Below are 16,999 nucleotides of genomic sequence, written 5' to 3'. Positions count from 1 at the left end.
GGCGCCTGGTTTTATAAGGATGCCAGGCTGTTTTGCTACCGTAGCTCTGCAGTATAATTTGAAGTTGGGGATGGTGAGGCCTCCAGCAGTGTTTTTATTGCTTACCATTGTTTTCTTTATCCTGAATCTCTTACGTTTCCCTAAGAATTTTAAGACTTCTTTTTAAAAATTCCTGTAAAAATGTGTCTTGCAATTTTGGTGGGGATTGCACTAAATTTATAATTAATTTAAATTTAATGTATAGGTTCTGTTTGGTAGTCTGCTTCTCCTTATTAAGGAATGGAGACTATTGACATTAAGAGTTATTATTAAATGATCTATATTAATTCCTGCCATTTTTATTGCCTTGCTTTTCTTAGGCCTCTTTTCTTCTGGAAGTGTTTATTTGTTCCCTGTAAACTCCAGGGCCTGTTTGTCCTCTTTCTCAGACTGAAGGCTTATTTCTAGTATTCTCCTTAAAGCTGCCTTTGTGCTAAAAAATTTCACTAATATGTTTTTAACATGGAAGCTTTTATTTATTTATTTTTTATTAAGAAAGTCCCACTATGTTGGCCTGGCTCATCTTGGACTTGTTATGTAGACCAGGCTATCCTTAAAACCACAGAGATGTGCTCTGTCTCTCAACTGCCGAGATGAAACTTGTGTGCCATGGTGCCCACCTCACCCGGAGGGGGTCCTCTCTCTCTCTCTGTCTCTCTCTCTCTCTCTCTCTCTCTCTCTCTCTCTCTCTCTCTCTCTCTCTCTCTGTGTGTGTGTGTCTCTCTCTCTCTGTCTCTGTCTCTCTCTGTCTCTCTCTCTCTGTCTCTCTCTCTCTCTCTCTGTCTCTCTCTGTCTCTCTCTCTCTGTCTCTCTCTCTTGTAATTTTAGTGAATAATTTTGCTGCATATAGTAGCCTGCATTGGCAGGTTTTGGCCATTCTGAACTTGGAGTATTTTTTCCTCACCATTCTGGCTTTAAAAGGTTTTGTCAAATAATCAAGTGTTATTCTGATGGGCAGCCTGTCTTTATAAATGACTTGTGTTTTCACTTTTCCAGCTTTTTGTTTGTTTGTTTTGTTTTGTTTTCAAGACAGGGTTTCTCTGTATTGCCCTGGCTGTCCAGGAACTTACTCTGTAGACCAGGCTAGCCTCGAACTCAGAAATCTGCCTGCCTCTGCCTCTCGAGTGTTGGGATTAAAGGCATGCACCACCACTCCCCGGCTACTTTCCCAGCTTTTGATACTCTTCTTAGTCTGTGTTCTTAGTATTTTTAATTTCAAGATGAGTTTCTTTCCTGGGTTTACCTATTTGATGTTCTACACACCTGTTTTTTGTTTGTTTGTTTTTGTTTTTGTTTTTGTTTTAAACCTGGATTGTCTTCTATTTCTCTGGGTTCAGGAAATTTTCTTGTGATTCTGTTGAAACTATTCTCTACTAGTTCACTATGATGTTGTTTCTTTCCTATGCCCATAATTCAAAGGTTGGGTCTTTTTACAGTGTCCCCAGAGTCTCCCATGCTTGGTTTATGTATATATTTTTTAAGTTATGACTGAAATTAATAGCGCGAGCCAATTCCCTGTCTTCCAGTCCTAATTCTCTTTGCAGCAGAATCCATTTTCATGGGTGAGGCTTTTCTTTTGTTTTTAAAAAAATTTATTTAGTTTTTTTTACAGTCCAGATTTTATCCCCCCCCCCCATCCAGCCTCTGACTGTTTCACATCCCATAACACCTACGCCCCACCTTCCCCTTTCTCCCCCATCTCTACGAGGTTGTCCTCACCTCCCAACCCTACCTGACCTCTAACCTCCCTGGGGTTTCCAGTCCCTTGAGGGTTAGGGGCATCATCTCTTAATCAACACAGACCCGGCAGTCCTCTGCTGTGTATGTATCAGGAGCCTCATATCCGTTGGTGTAAGCTTCCTGATTAGTGATACCGTGTCTGAGAGATCTCAGGGGTCGAGATTAGTTGAGATAACTGGTCCTCCCTTAGGGTTGCCCTCCTCCTCAGCTTCTTCCAGCTCAACCACAGGGGTCAGCAGCTTCTGTCCATTGGTTGGGTATAAATATCTGCATCTAACTCTTTCAGCTGCTTGTTGGGTCTTTGGGGTGGGGGGGCAGCCATGCTAGGCTCCTGTCTGTAAGCACACCATGGTTTCAGTGATAGTGTCAGGCCTTGGGGTCTCACGGCTGAGGCTTTCATTTGGTGTAATGAGGTTATCATTGCTAGCGTCACTGCTCGTTGGGTTTCTTCAGCAATCCTATCCATTGCATTTTTCCCCCTTGACTTCTCTTAACCTTTTTCACTCAAATCTTGGCATCTGTTCCCACGGAGTAAATCCATGCCCTTTGGACTTGTCTGAACACTTTTATGATCATTCTTTAGAACCCTTTGGAAGTTCTTCTGGGTCTTTTTGATTAGGTTCTATGACTTTGGAATCACTAATCTGTGGTAATCTGTGCCCTGGCTTTCTCCCCTTTCCCTTTCTTTTTTTTTTTTCCCCTTTCCCTTTCTGCCCCAGGACTTTTGTGACTGCTGTTAGTTTGTCGCTTGAGATTTGTTTTTTCTTTTGCGTTATTTATTTTTAACATTCAAGTGTTCCGGTTTCCTTTTTATGGAAGTGTCGTGGAGGGCTAAGTCACAGTAGGGTTAGGTGTGTTTTTCTTCTGTGGCACTGCTGGTTAGGGATGGGGACGCTATCTTAGTTCTTCCTAGGATGGTCATGTAGTGTCCTGTGTTAGCTGGGGCCTCCTGCCTGGAGGTACAGCTTTTACTGTGAGTTGTGGAGCAACCCACGCAGCTGTGGGCCTTCTCCAGCGTGAAATCCAGCCCCTCCACCGCGCCACCCGCGGGTCCGAAGGTTCTGCGTGATGTGGACCTTCAATAGTCCTTACCCAGTCTCAGGACTGGTTCCTGACCTGGGTCTTCTGCTTCTGCTAAAGCCTCTGCAAGATGCAGAGCCTTTCCTGTACTCCTTGGTCTAAACTAGAATCGGATCTGGTCCTCACTGTGAGCCGGCTGATTCTGCGGAAGCCACTGCAGGGCATGGAACTTGCCAAGCGCCACAGGTTTTACCCCAGTTCAGGACCGATTGACACCCTGGGTCTATCAAGGTTTTATTTTGTTTTTGTTTGTTTTTTCTTTTAAACAGCTACTGCCTCTCCAAACCCTGAAGGCACTTTGGGAACCATAAATTTAATCTTTTCCTTTAGGCAACATTGTTAGTTTTTAAATTTTTTTTTTAATTCAGCCTATAAATCCTTGTATATTTTCCCTGCTGATCTGTGTGTAGAAAGAACTACAGTTCTTTCTACGGAGTGGAGAACATTACTGTTTTGGTATTAAAGTAATGGAACATGGGGACTTGTTTCTTTTGTTGTTGTTGTTTTGTTGTTTTGTTTTTTGTTTTCGAGACAGGGTTTCTCTGTATAGTCCTGACTGTCCTGGAACTCACTCTGTAGACCAGGCTGGCCTCGAACTCAGGAATCTGCCTTCCTCTGTCTCCCAGAGTGCTGGGATTACAGGCGTGCGTGCACCACCACCACCACCCGGCTAGTTTTTTCTTTTTTTAAAGATACAAGTCTTTTTCCCTTTTAAAAATTACATTATTTCCTGTGCTTCCCCGAGCAGGAGAGACAGATATGCTGCTACAGTGTGTTCCAAACTTAGATTGTCCAAAAAATAAGTGTGGCAAGAAGAAAGGTAGAAGTACCGTCTCTCTGAGTTACCGGGGCTAGAAGGAATGGGACTAAGAGGGACAAGCTGCTATTTTACCCAAAGATTGGTTAAGCGGGACGGCACAGTAGGAGCCCGTTAACTAGGCACACCCCTTAACTAGGGTTGGGGCTCCGGAAGTGGTTAATTCTGATGCACATGCGGCAAGTAGCTCCAGGAATCCTGGGAGTGCAGCTGTAACCTTTGGCTTCTTTAGCAATCATGCTGACCCTCCATCGTACACAGCCCGGGGAGGCACAGGCAGAGGCTACTGAAGTTGCTAGTCTGACATGGGGTGTCTAGAAAATTAGTTATATTTCCAATGTTTCAGGCAATAGGAACTGAATGGAAGCAGAACACTTTATTGTATGCTGGGAGTGCATGTTCTTGACATGGTCATGAAATGTGTGTATATCAAATTTATATTTATAAATAAAATTTATAAAAAAAACCTCATGTCCACCTTAGATAATTTAAGATTGGTTTGTTTTTCTTTGTATTTTTTCTAATTAGGCTTTTAAATATCTTTTCTTATATTATTAAGAAATTTGGAACTAGTGTAGACTATCATATCCAAATCATCACTGGGGACAACAAATTACACCAAAGCCATGACTTATCAGTTACAGGGAAGATAATTAAGAAGCTGAAAAATATATTTTGATTTATTCTCATGAAATATTTGAGTCTAATATATCTAAAGGCTTAGAGCCACAAATATATAGAAAATATACACTAATAACTGAAAACATTAGAAGATCGTGTATTTGTCCATATTCACAATCAATACACTTGAAGATATATTTTGTTTTGCAAGTCACACATTTTATTACAAATTTATTTTGCGCCCAGTAGAAAAGCAAATTCTGAGTCTATTTACAAGCACTATGTATTTACATATATTATGTACAATTAATGCATTTAGAGAAAATTGGCAGAGAAATAATATGTTTGGAAGAATATGCCACTGTACATGGTTTATTAACATGTTCTTTAATGTCACTGTATCTTTCCTGTAGTAATAAATACAATTCTATATGTACACATCTTATAAAACATCTCATAAAAAATTCCACATTAAAACATCTGGTCAAAATAAAACATGCTTATATAAAAATAAATCTACCTAATAGCCTTTTGGTTTGGGTGCAACAAAGCTAATGTAGGATCACAGAAGTTAAGAATAAACTTTTCACGTTTCAAATTTAATAATTTGTCTTGAAATATTCAACACCCGTGTTAATATGGAATAAGTAGAGAAGTAATGTTCTTCATATCAAGTGGTTGACCCAAAAAAGACACAGCTAGAACCAAGCTGAATACTCAGAATAATACTTTGCCCAGTTTCTGTTGAGTCCCAAGTGTGGGGGAGGTGTTGTTGCTATGGCTACCAGAGATGGGTGTGTGAAGTTGCACCGTGGACTTATGGACTCAGGCCCCGCATCTGAGCATCTTAAAATGCACAACCCTTTGAGACAACGATAAACACCTTGCCAAAAACATGCTCCTGCTCAGAAATAAATACAAATCCTACAATTTCATACTGCCGTTCTTAGGTATGCCCACCACTAACAATGAACTTTCTGAGCTTTAGACTCCCAGAGATTTTAAAAGATGAATCAGAATAATCAAATTTTACCTATATATATTAAAAATGCTCTAGGAATCATTAATATTCCTTTCCAAAACCTTATAACCAGTTTTATTTCATCAAGGGAGGATGCACTGAGTAACCACTCAGTATCAGATCTATAGAACCCAGTATCTTAAATTTATGTATGGATTAAAAATGTCTCACATTATCAATCCAAGACACTGGTGTCTTGGAAGGAACCTGTCAGACAAAAGCAAAAAGACACACAACCATCTCTGTGTAGCCATTAAAATGAAACTCTGTGGGCAATGTAGCCCATTAAAAAAATCCTTATTTTGTTTCTTAAACTTGAACCTTTTAAAAAAGGAATTTGTGGATTTAAATACACCCACAACAAATACATCCCACTACAGGTGATGGTGAGTTTGAAGGGAATCCAATTCAAACCAGAGAGCTTTTTTGTGAAGAGCATTTCAGTCTGCTTTTCTCTTCTGATTCATCTACGTGACTTGATGGATTTACTTATTTCTTAGCTGAAGAAATGATACAAGCAGAGTTTAGACTGATCATTGCTCTCTGGCTCTAAGGGATTAGCGTTTCCACACTAATTTAGAGACGTTAGCTTGTGTTTTAAGCTAGGTTTCAGCTCAGCATTTCTTAGCTACTGCTCTGATACAAATCATCTTTCAGGTTTCCAACTCTTAAAAACGTTCCTCTCTCACAGTAACTAGAGACACGGGACAAATGCAACTGAAGAGAGATGACAGCTTTCAGTCATTGGGTAAGCTGGCGATGGCCCGGAATTGGAAGGCAAGTCATAGGCTATGCTAGCATGGGTGAAGGATACTAAAGCTTGGGTTGAGTCACAGGACCGTTTCTCAACATCGTCTGAGTTAATGGACAGCAGACTTGGGTGTTTTGATCTTGTCCAGAAACGGGTTCGCCTTCCCAGGCTGCCCATATCCTCCTTAAAATGCGGATTGAAGACAATGTAGAGAAGCGGGTTGAGGCATGCAGGAAGTGGGACAATCACTAGAAGTATAAATTTAACGACTTCAGGACTGATAAATGTGAGGTTTAGCAAAGAGGAGAAGGATATGAAAGCCACGGGGCAGTAAAGGATACAGTTGGTGAAGAGCAGCAGAGCCACGTGCTTCACCATAGAACAATCCCAAAGATTCTCCAGCTCGCCTTTCTCCAGACTGCAGTAGAGCTTCGTGTAGGCAATGGTCATGATGAGGAAACAGAGAGAGTTAAGTAACACGAGCGCCACCATGTAGCCCGTGGTGCTGGGCTCCCCAAAGGGCAAGGGCAGGCAGAGCGGAGAGGCATTGTACTCACTGCCTCCTAGCAAGGGGACCGTGGCAATGGTCAGGGCCAACAGCACGCACAGCAAAATGATCGCTTTCAGGCTAGAAAGGGGAGCCTTCACTTCAAACTTTGAAGAGCCCTTCACAGAAAAACCACGTTCCAGCGCTGCCAGAGTGAGCAGGAAGATGGATGACTCGGAAGCGAAAATGGACAAGAAGCCAACGATTTGGCAACCAATTCCATCTTCCCACCACGCGCCGTGTTGAGCAAAACGGCCAAAAGTGAAGGAATCCACCACAGCCAGCACAGCACTGGAGACCCCCAGGAGGATGTCCACTACCGCGATAACCCCGATTAGCAGCTTTATGGAAGAGATGTGCAGAGGGGTTCTGAACACTGTCAGTGCCACCAAGGCATTGCAGGAAAGCGCCAGTACTGCCGTGGTCCACACCCCGATTCGGATCAGCCAGCTACCAAACAGGTGCTCACAGGGCTTGAAGGGACCTGAGGGGGAAAGGAAGAGAGAGGTTGTATCCGATTGGGCTGACAGATGTAGCAAACTTGCCAAGAGACAGGTCAGTAACCGCCATTGTAACCGCAGTGCCCGCTGTGCCCTGCTCTTCCTTAATGCAAAGTGGGGGGACCGCCTTGGAGATTCTGTAGCACTGACCCATCGATGCCCCAGGTTCTTGTGTTTCCAGAGGACATATAGAAAAATAAAAATGGGAAACTTTAATTCCAAGACATTGTAGTGGGGCCAGTGTGAAAGACAGATCTCCTGAGTTTCTCACTAAGACCTTCTGAATGGTTTCTATTGTTCCACAGTCCAAGAAAGAGACTCCTGGGGAAACGGGCCATATGAGACACACAGTGGCAGCAGGATCATGCCCTTAGGAACATCGTAGGGAGCAAGGAACACATTTATTGGGAATAAATTATTAATCATTGCCTTTCCCTACTCAATTACCGACTGTTTCTCCCCTAGGAATAGGACAGTTTAATGAATTGAATATTTTAAAATTCATCCACATTCTCTTTGTATTCATGTACATTTTTTTGCTGTGTGTTTGTTTGTTTGCTTTTTAAAAGACAGGTTTTCTCGGGCTATCCTGGGACTATATGGACCAGGCTAGCCTTGAGCTTTATGAGACCTACCAGCTCTGCCTCTCAAGTATAGAGTAGGGTGTAAAGGCGCGTATCACCACACCCAGCAAGGGCAGAGTCCTAAGCATGCTAAACAAGCACTTCATTCTTGGGCTGAATTCCTAGTCCCTAAATGGTTATTTATAAAGACCTAAATTATTAAAAAATGTATTGATTATGTGTAAAGCAAGGCTAGGGGGTACCAGTCCATGTTGAGTCATAATATTGCTTTTTAAATCCAAATCCGCCATGCCTCCGAACTAACTCTTTAGTTTGTATTAGCCCGAGTCAACCCTTCTCCACAAAAGTTCTATTTGTGAATGGAGAATTACTCTAGGGGTTTGGAGCTTATTCGTATTTTATAAGTTCTGATGGTCAGACACAGTGGCAGAGATTTCGCTTTTGAAATATAGCCACAGTGGCCAAAACGCCTCAGAGTTCAAGTGACCCTTGATACCGAGGTAGTTCTGATGTGTCTCTCACCTGGGGAAGGCGAACACTGCACCGAGTGAAGGGCCTTCAAGTCTTCCTCAAAGTCAAGTAGGAGATCTTCAAGGTCCCGCTCATCTGAAGGAATGAGAAACGCTGGAATGGTTAGCTCCGTCTTTCTGTACCAGAAGCCTCACGTAGTCTTGGCTTGCCCTCAAGACGTGAATTATCACAAAGAAGAAATGAAGGCAAGACTTTGCTGCAGGTCTGTAAGAAAGTTCCTTGTTGATGTCCACTTCCATCTACTCTGGCTGTACTGCAGCAGAATAGGGGCTGAGGAGGAGTGTTCCCATACTCTCGAGGTTAAAACACCCAAGCCTGCTGATTCTGCTGGTCCCTGGAGCTTGTGATGGTTTTAAATTTCCCAGTGCAGGAAGCATATTTTATTCTGTTTTCTGGAGACCTTAGTGGTAGAATATTTGCTTAGCATGCTGGAAGGCCCAGGTCTGGTCGCCAGCACTCCTCAGAAACTTGGAAGGAGGACTGACCCATTTTTTTAACACTACAATAGCTACAACGGAAATGTTTTAGGCTACTTTCTCTGACCACGAGATGAAAAATCAGTTTTTCCCCCCTTGGGGGATTCTGCATTACAAAAGACAAAGTAACAGTGAGGTACATGATTTAGAAAGCTATGCCAAAAAAAGTTGTAATTTGATATACTTTTTTTGTTTGTTTGTTTTTTGGATTTGGTTTTTTCAAGACAGGGTTTCTCTGTATAGCCCTGGCTGTCCTGGAACTCACTTTGTAGATCAGGCTGGTCTCGAACTCAGAGATCTGCCTGCCTCTGCCTCCCAGAGTGCTGGGATTACAGGCGTATGCCACAACTGCCCGGCTGATATACTTTTCCTAATGATGCATGTATTCTTGGTTTTGTGTGAGACTTGAGAATCAATATTCTCTCTTTCTCTCTGTGTGTATGTGTTTATATATGATACTCAAAAGAATACGTGAAAAGTATGGAAATATTAATAGGGTGATCGCCTTTGAGCACAGTGTGTGCTAAGGAGGGTCTAAGTAGAAATAAAAATACTGTGAGTTTACCCATAGATGTCATAGGTAGGTTTTAGGCTGCCCAGTGACTTCCCTTCCTTATCTCCTGAGACAGGGTCTCTCACTGAACCCAGAAGTCACCCATTCAGCTGGGCTGGCTGCTCATTTAACGCTGTTATTTTTCTATTTGTGTCTCACAACACTAAGATTACAGGTGCTAGATGCCCCGGCCCACCTCATTATCATTATTGTTTAATGTGGATGTTGGAAGTCTAAACTCTGATCATCAAGCTTACACACCAGGCCCTTGACTAACTCAGTCCCCTCCCCCGCTCTGGCATCAGTAATTTGTCAAAACCTTCTGTGCCACTCTAACACGTGGTGGCTCGTGGCTGAGAATCGCCAGTCTTAAAAAATTAACTCCATGAAGGTCATTGGTGTTATTATGTAGTCCCAGGGATGGATGGAATGTCTGGAAGATAATGGGCTCTTTTTTTTTTTTTTAAGATTTATTTATTATTATATGTAAGTACACTGTAGCTGTCTTCAGACACACCGCGGAAGAGGGAATCGGATCCTATTACAAGTGGTTGTGAGCCACCATGTGGTTGCTGGGAATTGAACTCAGAACCTTTGGAAGAGTAGTCAGTGCTCTTGACCACTGAGCCATCTCGGCAGCCCAAGGGCTCTATGTTTTTAAATTTTAAAGTTTTAAGAGGTTAGAGTTGATGGGACAGGACGGGCTTGAAACTGAAGGAAGAGTGTGACCTAAAACAAACAAACAAACAAACAAACAAACAAAGACTGTTAGCTCCTCCAAGCAACAGCCTTTGTTTGTTTGTTTGTGGAAAGGTTAAGGAAACGTAGCAGACTGGCTGAAATCAACAGATCACTGTGGCCCTAAGAATGAGAAGCTTTTCTGTTAGACTTTGTGCAGACTCGCAAGGTTGGCAGGGAGAGGGGGGGCGGTGCTGCCCAAGGCGCCGTCTTCATCCCCACAGGTGTGGAGATACATTGCTTTCTGTTTAAGTAACGTCTTACTGCAAGGAAAGCCAAGGCTTTACAGACGTGATCTCATCTCGCCTTCCTGACAGATACCCCTGTGGGGGATGAGGGGAACATGATTTAGAATTAGTTGCTTGAGAAAATGAATTCTTAGGCCCTTCTGCTGGAATATGGAGGAATTTACAAATGTCTGCCCACTCACCCCCTTTCTCCAGGCCAGAAAATAAACACATTTTTTTTTCTCTTGCAGAGAGAGTACAGGAGGATATTTGAAAAAAAGGGATAAAAGTCTATAAAAAATGTAGGGAAATGTTGATAGAATGATCACCTTTGAACACTGTGTATGCTAAAGTGGACCTAAGTAGAAATAAAAACGCTGAGAATTTGCCCATAGAATAGGGGGCAATTCTTCTGGACTTGTGAGTCTTTGAAGAGTAAGACGGATCGCCCATTGGCTGGGTGGTTACACGGGGACTCCTGACTTTCATGGCCCGCGTGCTAATGTTTCGAGACATTTCTGACTGCAGTTTCTTCCCCATGACATCACCTCTTACCTTGGGCTTGAAATAGCCCCGCATCCTTCTTATGAAGGCCGCCCACGCTGTCCACGCTGTCATCGTTAATCCATTGATTAGAAATTTTATAGACGTTCTCACATGCCCCAAACGCACAGCACTGGTAAGCATACGGCATTTCTATAATCCTTCACAGAAAGGAGACAAGTCAGAAACAGGTGCGTGAGAACACTGGGGCGTGAAATAATAATGTTTATCTTTTCATCTGATGATTCTTCTTTTGGAGTTTAACCTAATCCAATAATCCAAAATATAAGCTATTGGTACAATGCTGTTCCTTCTAGTGATACTTAGGACCATGGCTATTAAAATTTGCCATCACAAAGTGTTTAGAAGTATGGAAGCAGAGGGATGGGATTTAAATGATTAAAAATTTCCATAATAAAGTGGTTTAAGAAGTGAACATTACCGGGCTGGAGAGATGGCTCAGTGGTTAAGAGCACTGACTGCTTTTCTGAAGGTCCTAAGTTCAAATCCCAGCAATCACATGGTGGCTCACAACCATCATTACAGCTACAGTGTACTCATATACATAAATAAATAAATAAATAAATAAATCTTTAAAAAAAAAAAGAAGTGAACATTAGGGAAATTATACCAAAATTATGTTGCTTAACTAAAATATACCATAATGTTCTATGCATGCTTAGATTCTAATAACTTAAATGACGTAAAACATAGCATAGAAACAAACAACATAAAATGTTGCTTAAGGTGGTGTTTTAAAATAAACTTTTCTCTCTTCTGTATTATCTCTTGGGGGTTTTATTACTTTCTGCATTTTAAAATATGCAGCCAGGATTGTAGTTTAGTTTACAGAACCACAAATGTTCCTTTATTGTTAATAAGCATAGCAGTTTTAAGGGACACTGCTTCCTCAAACAAGAATTAATTTAGCCCATTTTATTAGAACATACACATGCTCAATGAATGAAAAATTGTAAACAGAAGTACAGGTACTATTACAATGTTATTCAATTACACGGCCCACTATATATCCCACGGACCGATGCTTTTTAAACTCTTTCCATGAACTCTGTGATTCCAGGAAGCCTCTTTGAGAGGGAAAGGAAATGTGGTCAGGAAGTCAGTTTTCCACTTCAGGTTTGTCCTCACAGTGTCCCAGGGGTGGGGACTCGAGGGCATGAAATGCAATTCACAAGGGCCTTGTGACCTCGCCAGTTTCGAAACCACGACAACACACGTCTGTTCTTTCACACGAGCACAAACGTATCTTGTTCGTTTTAAGGACAAACTCACTTGAGCTCTGGGAAGTTTGCAGATGGTATCAGGCTCTGTAAGGCATGGTTCCCTGTTAATTTTAAGTGAGTTAAACCATGTAGCCCAGTCACGGGGAAGGACGACAGGAGATTGGATGATAGGTCCCTGCAGAACATCAAACAATTGTCTTTTAGTAGTCTCCATCAGCACAAAATGCGCATGTTTACAAAAGCAACCTAAAGACGATTATACTGCTCAATCAGAACTTTTAATGGTAAAGCTAACCCTGTGGATTTTAGTTTCTCATAGCTTTTCTATTTACAATCAGAACGGTAGGGGAACACATTTTAAATGCATCAAAACTGTGCTATATTTGGCCTCATTTTGCCAAATCTAAAATCAAGGGGAAATATACATTTATTTGAGAACGAGTAGGAAGGACTAATAAAAGGCTTGGCAGAGAGTGGAGGAGCAGGAGAGAAGGAATGAGTTCTCATCTTAATGCACTGACTGCTCAGCTGTCACCCAGCGATCCCCATAAGGGCTCTTATGGCCCTAGAGGGGCAGGGCCTGTCTTCCCTGACCAGGAACCAGCTCTAGGCAGGGAGAACACAGCACACTGGTTATGCATTGGGGTGACGTCAGCTAACATTTTCATTAACTAGATGATCCCTAATTATTGAAAAACATCTCATAAATAAGCAAGGGAATACTCACAGCTTCATTAGAGCCGGCAATGTAGAAAAGGCCTTGGGGTGAATGACAGCAATTTTATTCCATGCTAAATTCCTGTTTGTTTTTTTAAAGACAAATGAGAAGATTCTGTTAAAAAGAACGCTCAACATTTCACCGTCTGTATCCAGTATCTGCCCAATGTAATTTCTATTTAAATGAGGCATAGCCGGCTCATCAAATTCTCCTTCAGATAAAGATATAACAGCATAAAAAAAAAATCACTAAAGCCAGAACTTTAAATCAACCCTGTTTGAAATAATCAGGTAGGATATTTTAGTTCTTATTAGCTTCTTGCTAGAAAGGTTGATTTTAACATGGATATAGATTTTTTTTTATTGCAGTTTTTCTAAAATGACTGGAGATTGGGGAGTGGGAAGAGGTCAACAAACGTCAGGGTGTCTCTCCCTCTGACAAGAAAGCAGAATTTAAATTACAGAACGATCCTGGATACACAGTGAAACTGAACCAGTCATTTGTGCATGCCGCATATGTACGTCAGGTCCTGAAATAAGCAGAGACGCTTTCAAAAAATTCTCACCTAACTCTCAAGAGACCAGCACAGGGAGTTTGAGGTGAGGTGGGGTGGGGGTGGGAACATCTACATGGAGACAGAGGGATGGGGAGGAGGTATGGGATGTGGAATAGTCAGAGGGTGGATGGGGTGGGGGTGGGGAATAAAATATGAAGTGTAAAAAAATAATAAAAAATAGTTAAAAAAAGATACAGACAAGTAAATTCCTGACTGAGAGAGAAGTAAAATAGAAGAGAACATATGTTAGAAATAAAATCCTTCAAAGCAAGGAAAAATATTTTACAGAGAAAGGAAGTCTATCTGCCCATACCTATATGTCAAAGTGTAGATAATTTCACAGGAGTAAAATCCTTAGTGTACACTTCTCCAGATAATTCTTGTCAGAGGTAAGAACTACCATATTTTTAAAAATGAACTATGAATTTAAGACCCCTTCCTTTCCTCCTTCCTTTCCTCCTTCCTTGGTTTTAGGCATCACACATGGTCAGCCCTGTAAATGCTAGAAAGTCCTCTAAGGAGATTTCATTTTTGAAATGTCTACGACATTAAGATAAGAAGTGGACATTAGAGAAAATCAGAAGCGATCAGAGTCAACGTTTCTCAGGTTCAGATAAGTGCATGACGCTGGGCCTCTGAGTAACTTCAAGTGAATTGAAGCCATAGACTAATCAAGCTCTCACAGAGTGGTTTCTAAAGGAAATCTTTCTCTTTTCATATGAGTGGGGCGGCCAGAATCGTATCTCAGGTGTCTTTCTATGAATGTTGTCCGCCATGTTTTTTGAGACATGTTTTTTCACTGAGTTAGAGCTTACTTCCTGGGGCTTGGGGCTCCGGGCTCGGGGCTCAGGGCTTGGGGCTCAGGGCTTGGGGCTTGGGGCTTGGCTGGGCAGTCAGTAAACCCCAGGGCCCCACCCGTTCCTGTCCTCCCAGCACTGGGATAACAAGTGTGTGAGAATTCACCAGGCTTTTCAAGTGGGTCTAGGGATTGAACTTGAGTTCTCAGACTTGAAACACTTCCGACATTTTAAAATCACAAAACAAAATTAAATATTTACATGTCGACTGCCTTAGAAGCAGAAGCATTTTGCAGTACAGTCGTACTGAGACTGAAACCATGGTAGGTTTGCTAACACACAGATTCCCGGGCTCTGTTCTCTGATTCTCCAGGTTGCAGACAGGAGCTCTGTGCAAGGCCTTTGAGCAGGTTGGCCTCCCCCCACCCCCACCCCCCCCCACCCCGTTTTTTTAAATGAAGAGTGCATTTTAAAGGATTGGTTGCATAATCACACATTTGCCACTCCTATTTTTTATTTAAAAAAATTATATTTTGAGACGCGGTCTTACTATGTAGCCCTGGCTACTTTGGAACCTGCTGCGCAGACCACACTGTCTCAAAGTCACAGACACATACTTGCCTCAGTCTCACACGTACTGTGATTAAAAGCTCTACATACTATGCCTGGATACAATCATACTACTTCTAAGTTTCTTCCTGGAAAGTGTGAGGAGCCAAATATTTGTCTTTTTTGTTTGTTTTTGTTTTTTAAATAAGAAAACAAATGTATAGTAACGCAGCGGTAAACGCAGGCGTGGAGGTCCCACAGAGACACGTAGTCAGGGCCGAGGGGGTGCGGGAGGAGGTACTCACAGGGATCGGAGGCTGAGCAGCTGCTGAAACGTGCCACCCTTAATTTCATAGATCTCGTTATGCCGCAGGTCACTGAAGAAGAAAGAGTTCCAAAGATGGATGTCAGAGTTAATGTTTCCGACAGACTTCTGAGAACTTTTTATGCTCGGATTAGATGTCCTTCATCAAAGGAGCAGAGGACACGTGGTGGTGCTCTCACAGGAAGTGTGACTGTCTCTCGATCAAGAGATTGGGTTTTGTTTCATACACCACAGTGCCCGTTTTACGTTCACCTAAGTATTGCCTCTCTTTCCAAGAAGCTGGTTCTCTCAGGGGAGTATAGAACAATCCCTACATGCACTGCCATCATCTAGCGGGAGGGTTGGTGGCTTAGCAAGAAGGCTCAGCTTCAGTTCCACCACTGCATACACCAGGTGTGCTAGTGCATACCCCTCCCCCCCAGTGCATGCGCCCCCCCCCCCCAGGCACGAGGAAAAGGAGGACCAGAAGGTCAAGGTCGTCTTTGACTATGAGGCTATCCTGAGATACATGAGAGCCTTTCTCAAAAGACAAAACACAACAGGCACCCTTGAGAAGATTTCCTCTGTAGACGTGCTTGCCACACAAATCTGTTGACTTTGAGTTTGATTTGCCCTGATCCTTGGAATACTAGGAAAGGTGAAAGGAGAGAACTCACTTCACAAAGTTGCCTTTTGATTTCCACAGGTGTGGTCTTCTACATGAACACCTGTCCTCTCTCTTCCTGCCTCTGATATGCACACACACATACACACCACCAGCACCAGCACCACCAACAACGCAAAGAAACATTTGAGAACACCTTTCTCTCATGGTTTCCTAAGCCCTTAGTGTATCCATTAAAGGTCATCTGAAGAGTCCAATTGATTTTTCATTATGTATTTGTGTGTGGGTATGCGCATGGGAGTGTGGAGGCCTGTGGAGGAGGCCTGAGGAGTTAGAGCCCTCACACTGGACATACAAGTGGTCGAGAGCTGCCTGGTGTGGGTGCTGGAGTCCACACTCTGGTCTCTGAAGAATATTGTGTGCTCTTAACTGCTGAATCAACCATCTTTTTATCCCCTCATATCTTTACATTTTAGAAAATGAATTTACATTTTCTTCCTTCATCACCCGAAGGCCTTGAGAGGAAAACTAAGTGTGAAATGAGAGGTGGTTGATATTGTTTTTTTGAAAATGGAAAGGTGACCTACCACAAAGCAACATGGCTGACATTTTGTGGATGAAGTAGTTTTTAAAAGAGGAACTCTGAAAGAATCCATGGCGCCTCCAGTGACAAATGTGTTATCGCCTGTGGGCATGACCACTGTGAAACAAACCCAAGGTTTTGCCTTATTCAAAACTAGCACCACCCATTGGAGGTGGGTGCTTTGTTGTATTTGGAAAGGAAGAGAGAATTTAGCCCGTGGGACATATGTCCGTCATTCAGACGGAGACAGGAAGGCCCAGGAGGGAGATCAAGGCCAGCCTCAGCTACATAGTAAGTTTGAGGCCAGCCTGGGTTGCAGAGACCTTGTCTGCATGGAAATGCAGAAATTCCCAAGCTCAGACTCACCCAATTCCCTATTGCACTGAGTTGGGAAAAACAAAGGAGAAAACTGACCCTCAGTGGATGGGTGAGAAAGGCGCTATTACCCAACGTCCCAGGCACAGTCCACCCCACACCTCGAGTACGGAGGAAGGATCAATGCCAGGGTATTGCCAGTGAGGCCCTGGATGAAGTAACCAATAACCCTGAACAATAGGAATTTGGGCTTTTGACTTTTTTTTTTCTGAGTTACTTAAAGACTTTCAAAGACGTACATTTTCTGAAGTTTTTGGCAGCCTGACAAACTGGGTAAGTCTTCGAGTAGGTTGTAAGACAAATCTCTGGAAAGCAAGAGGTGCAAAGGAGAAAAATCTGTTACACATTAATCTTAAGGAAATGCATCTTCCTCTTCTCTTCAAAGCCCTCGCGATATGACATGCCTCAGAGGCAGACTCTGGACAATCCCACAGCCCTGACACGCAGCAGGTAGACACAGGCATTACTAGATTAGGCAAG

General features: G+C 42.6%; 1 protein-coding gene across 3 annotated transcripts in view; it reads right to left on the bottom strand.

Annotated features, from left to right (window-relative positions):
- Window positions 1-5,908: 5,908 nt before the first annotated feature.
- Window positions 5,909-16,999, bottom strand: part of Lgr5 (leucine rich repeat containing G protein-coupled receptor 5) — a 127,679-nt gene continuing 116,588 nt past the window's right edge. For all 3 annotated transcript variants that reach the window (XM_052165411.1, XM_052165413.1, XM_052165414.1), the window contains 7 exons: window positions 16,759-16,824; window positions 14,938-15,009; window positions 12,740-12,811; window positions 12,062-12,187; window positions 10,781-10,929; window positions 8,223-8,306; window positions 5,909-7,100 (listed from right to left, as the gene is read on the bottom strand). In XM_052165411.1, the coding sequence (XP_052021371.1) occupies window positions 6,013-7,100; window positions 8,223-8,306; window positions 10,781-10,929; window positions 12,062-12,187; window positions 12,740-12,811; window positions 14,938-15,009; window positions 16,759-16,824 (1,657 nt within the window). In that variant the 3' untranslated portion in view covers window positions 5,909-6,012. The remainder of the gene's footprint in view (window positions 7,101-8,222; window positions 8,307-10,780; window positions 10,930-12,061; window positions 12,188-12,739; window positions 12,812-14,937; window positions 15,010-16,758; window positions 16,825-16,999) is intronic.

This window comes from Apodemus sylvaticus, chromosome 20 (assembly GCF_947179515.1).
Source record: "Apodemus sylvaticus chromosome 20, mApoSyl1.1, whole genome shotgun sequence".
NCBI classification, from domain to species: Eukaryota; Metazoa; Chordata; class Mammalia; order Rodentia; family Muridae; genus Apodemus; species Apodemus sylvaticus.
This window is presented reverse-complemented; position numbering and strand designations above follow the sequence as displayed.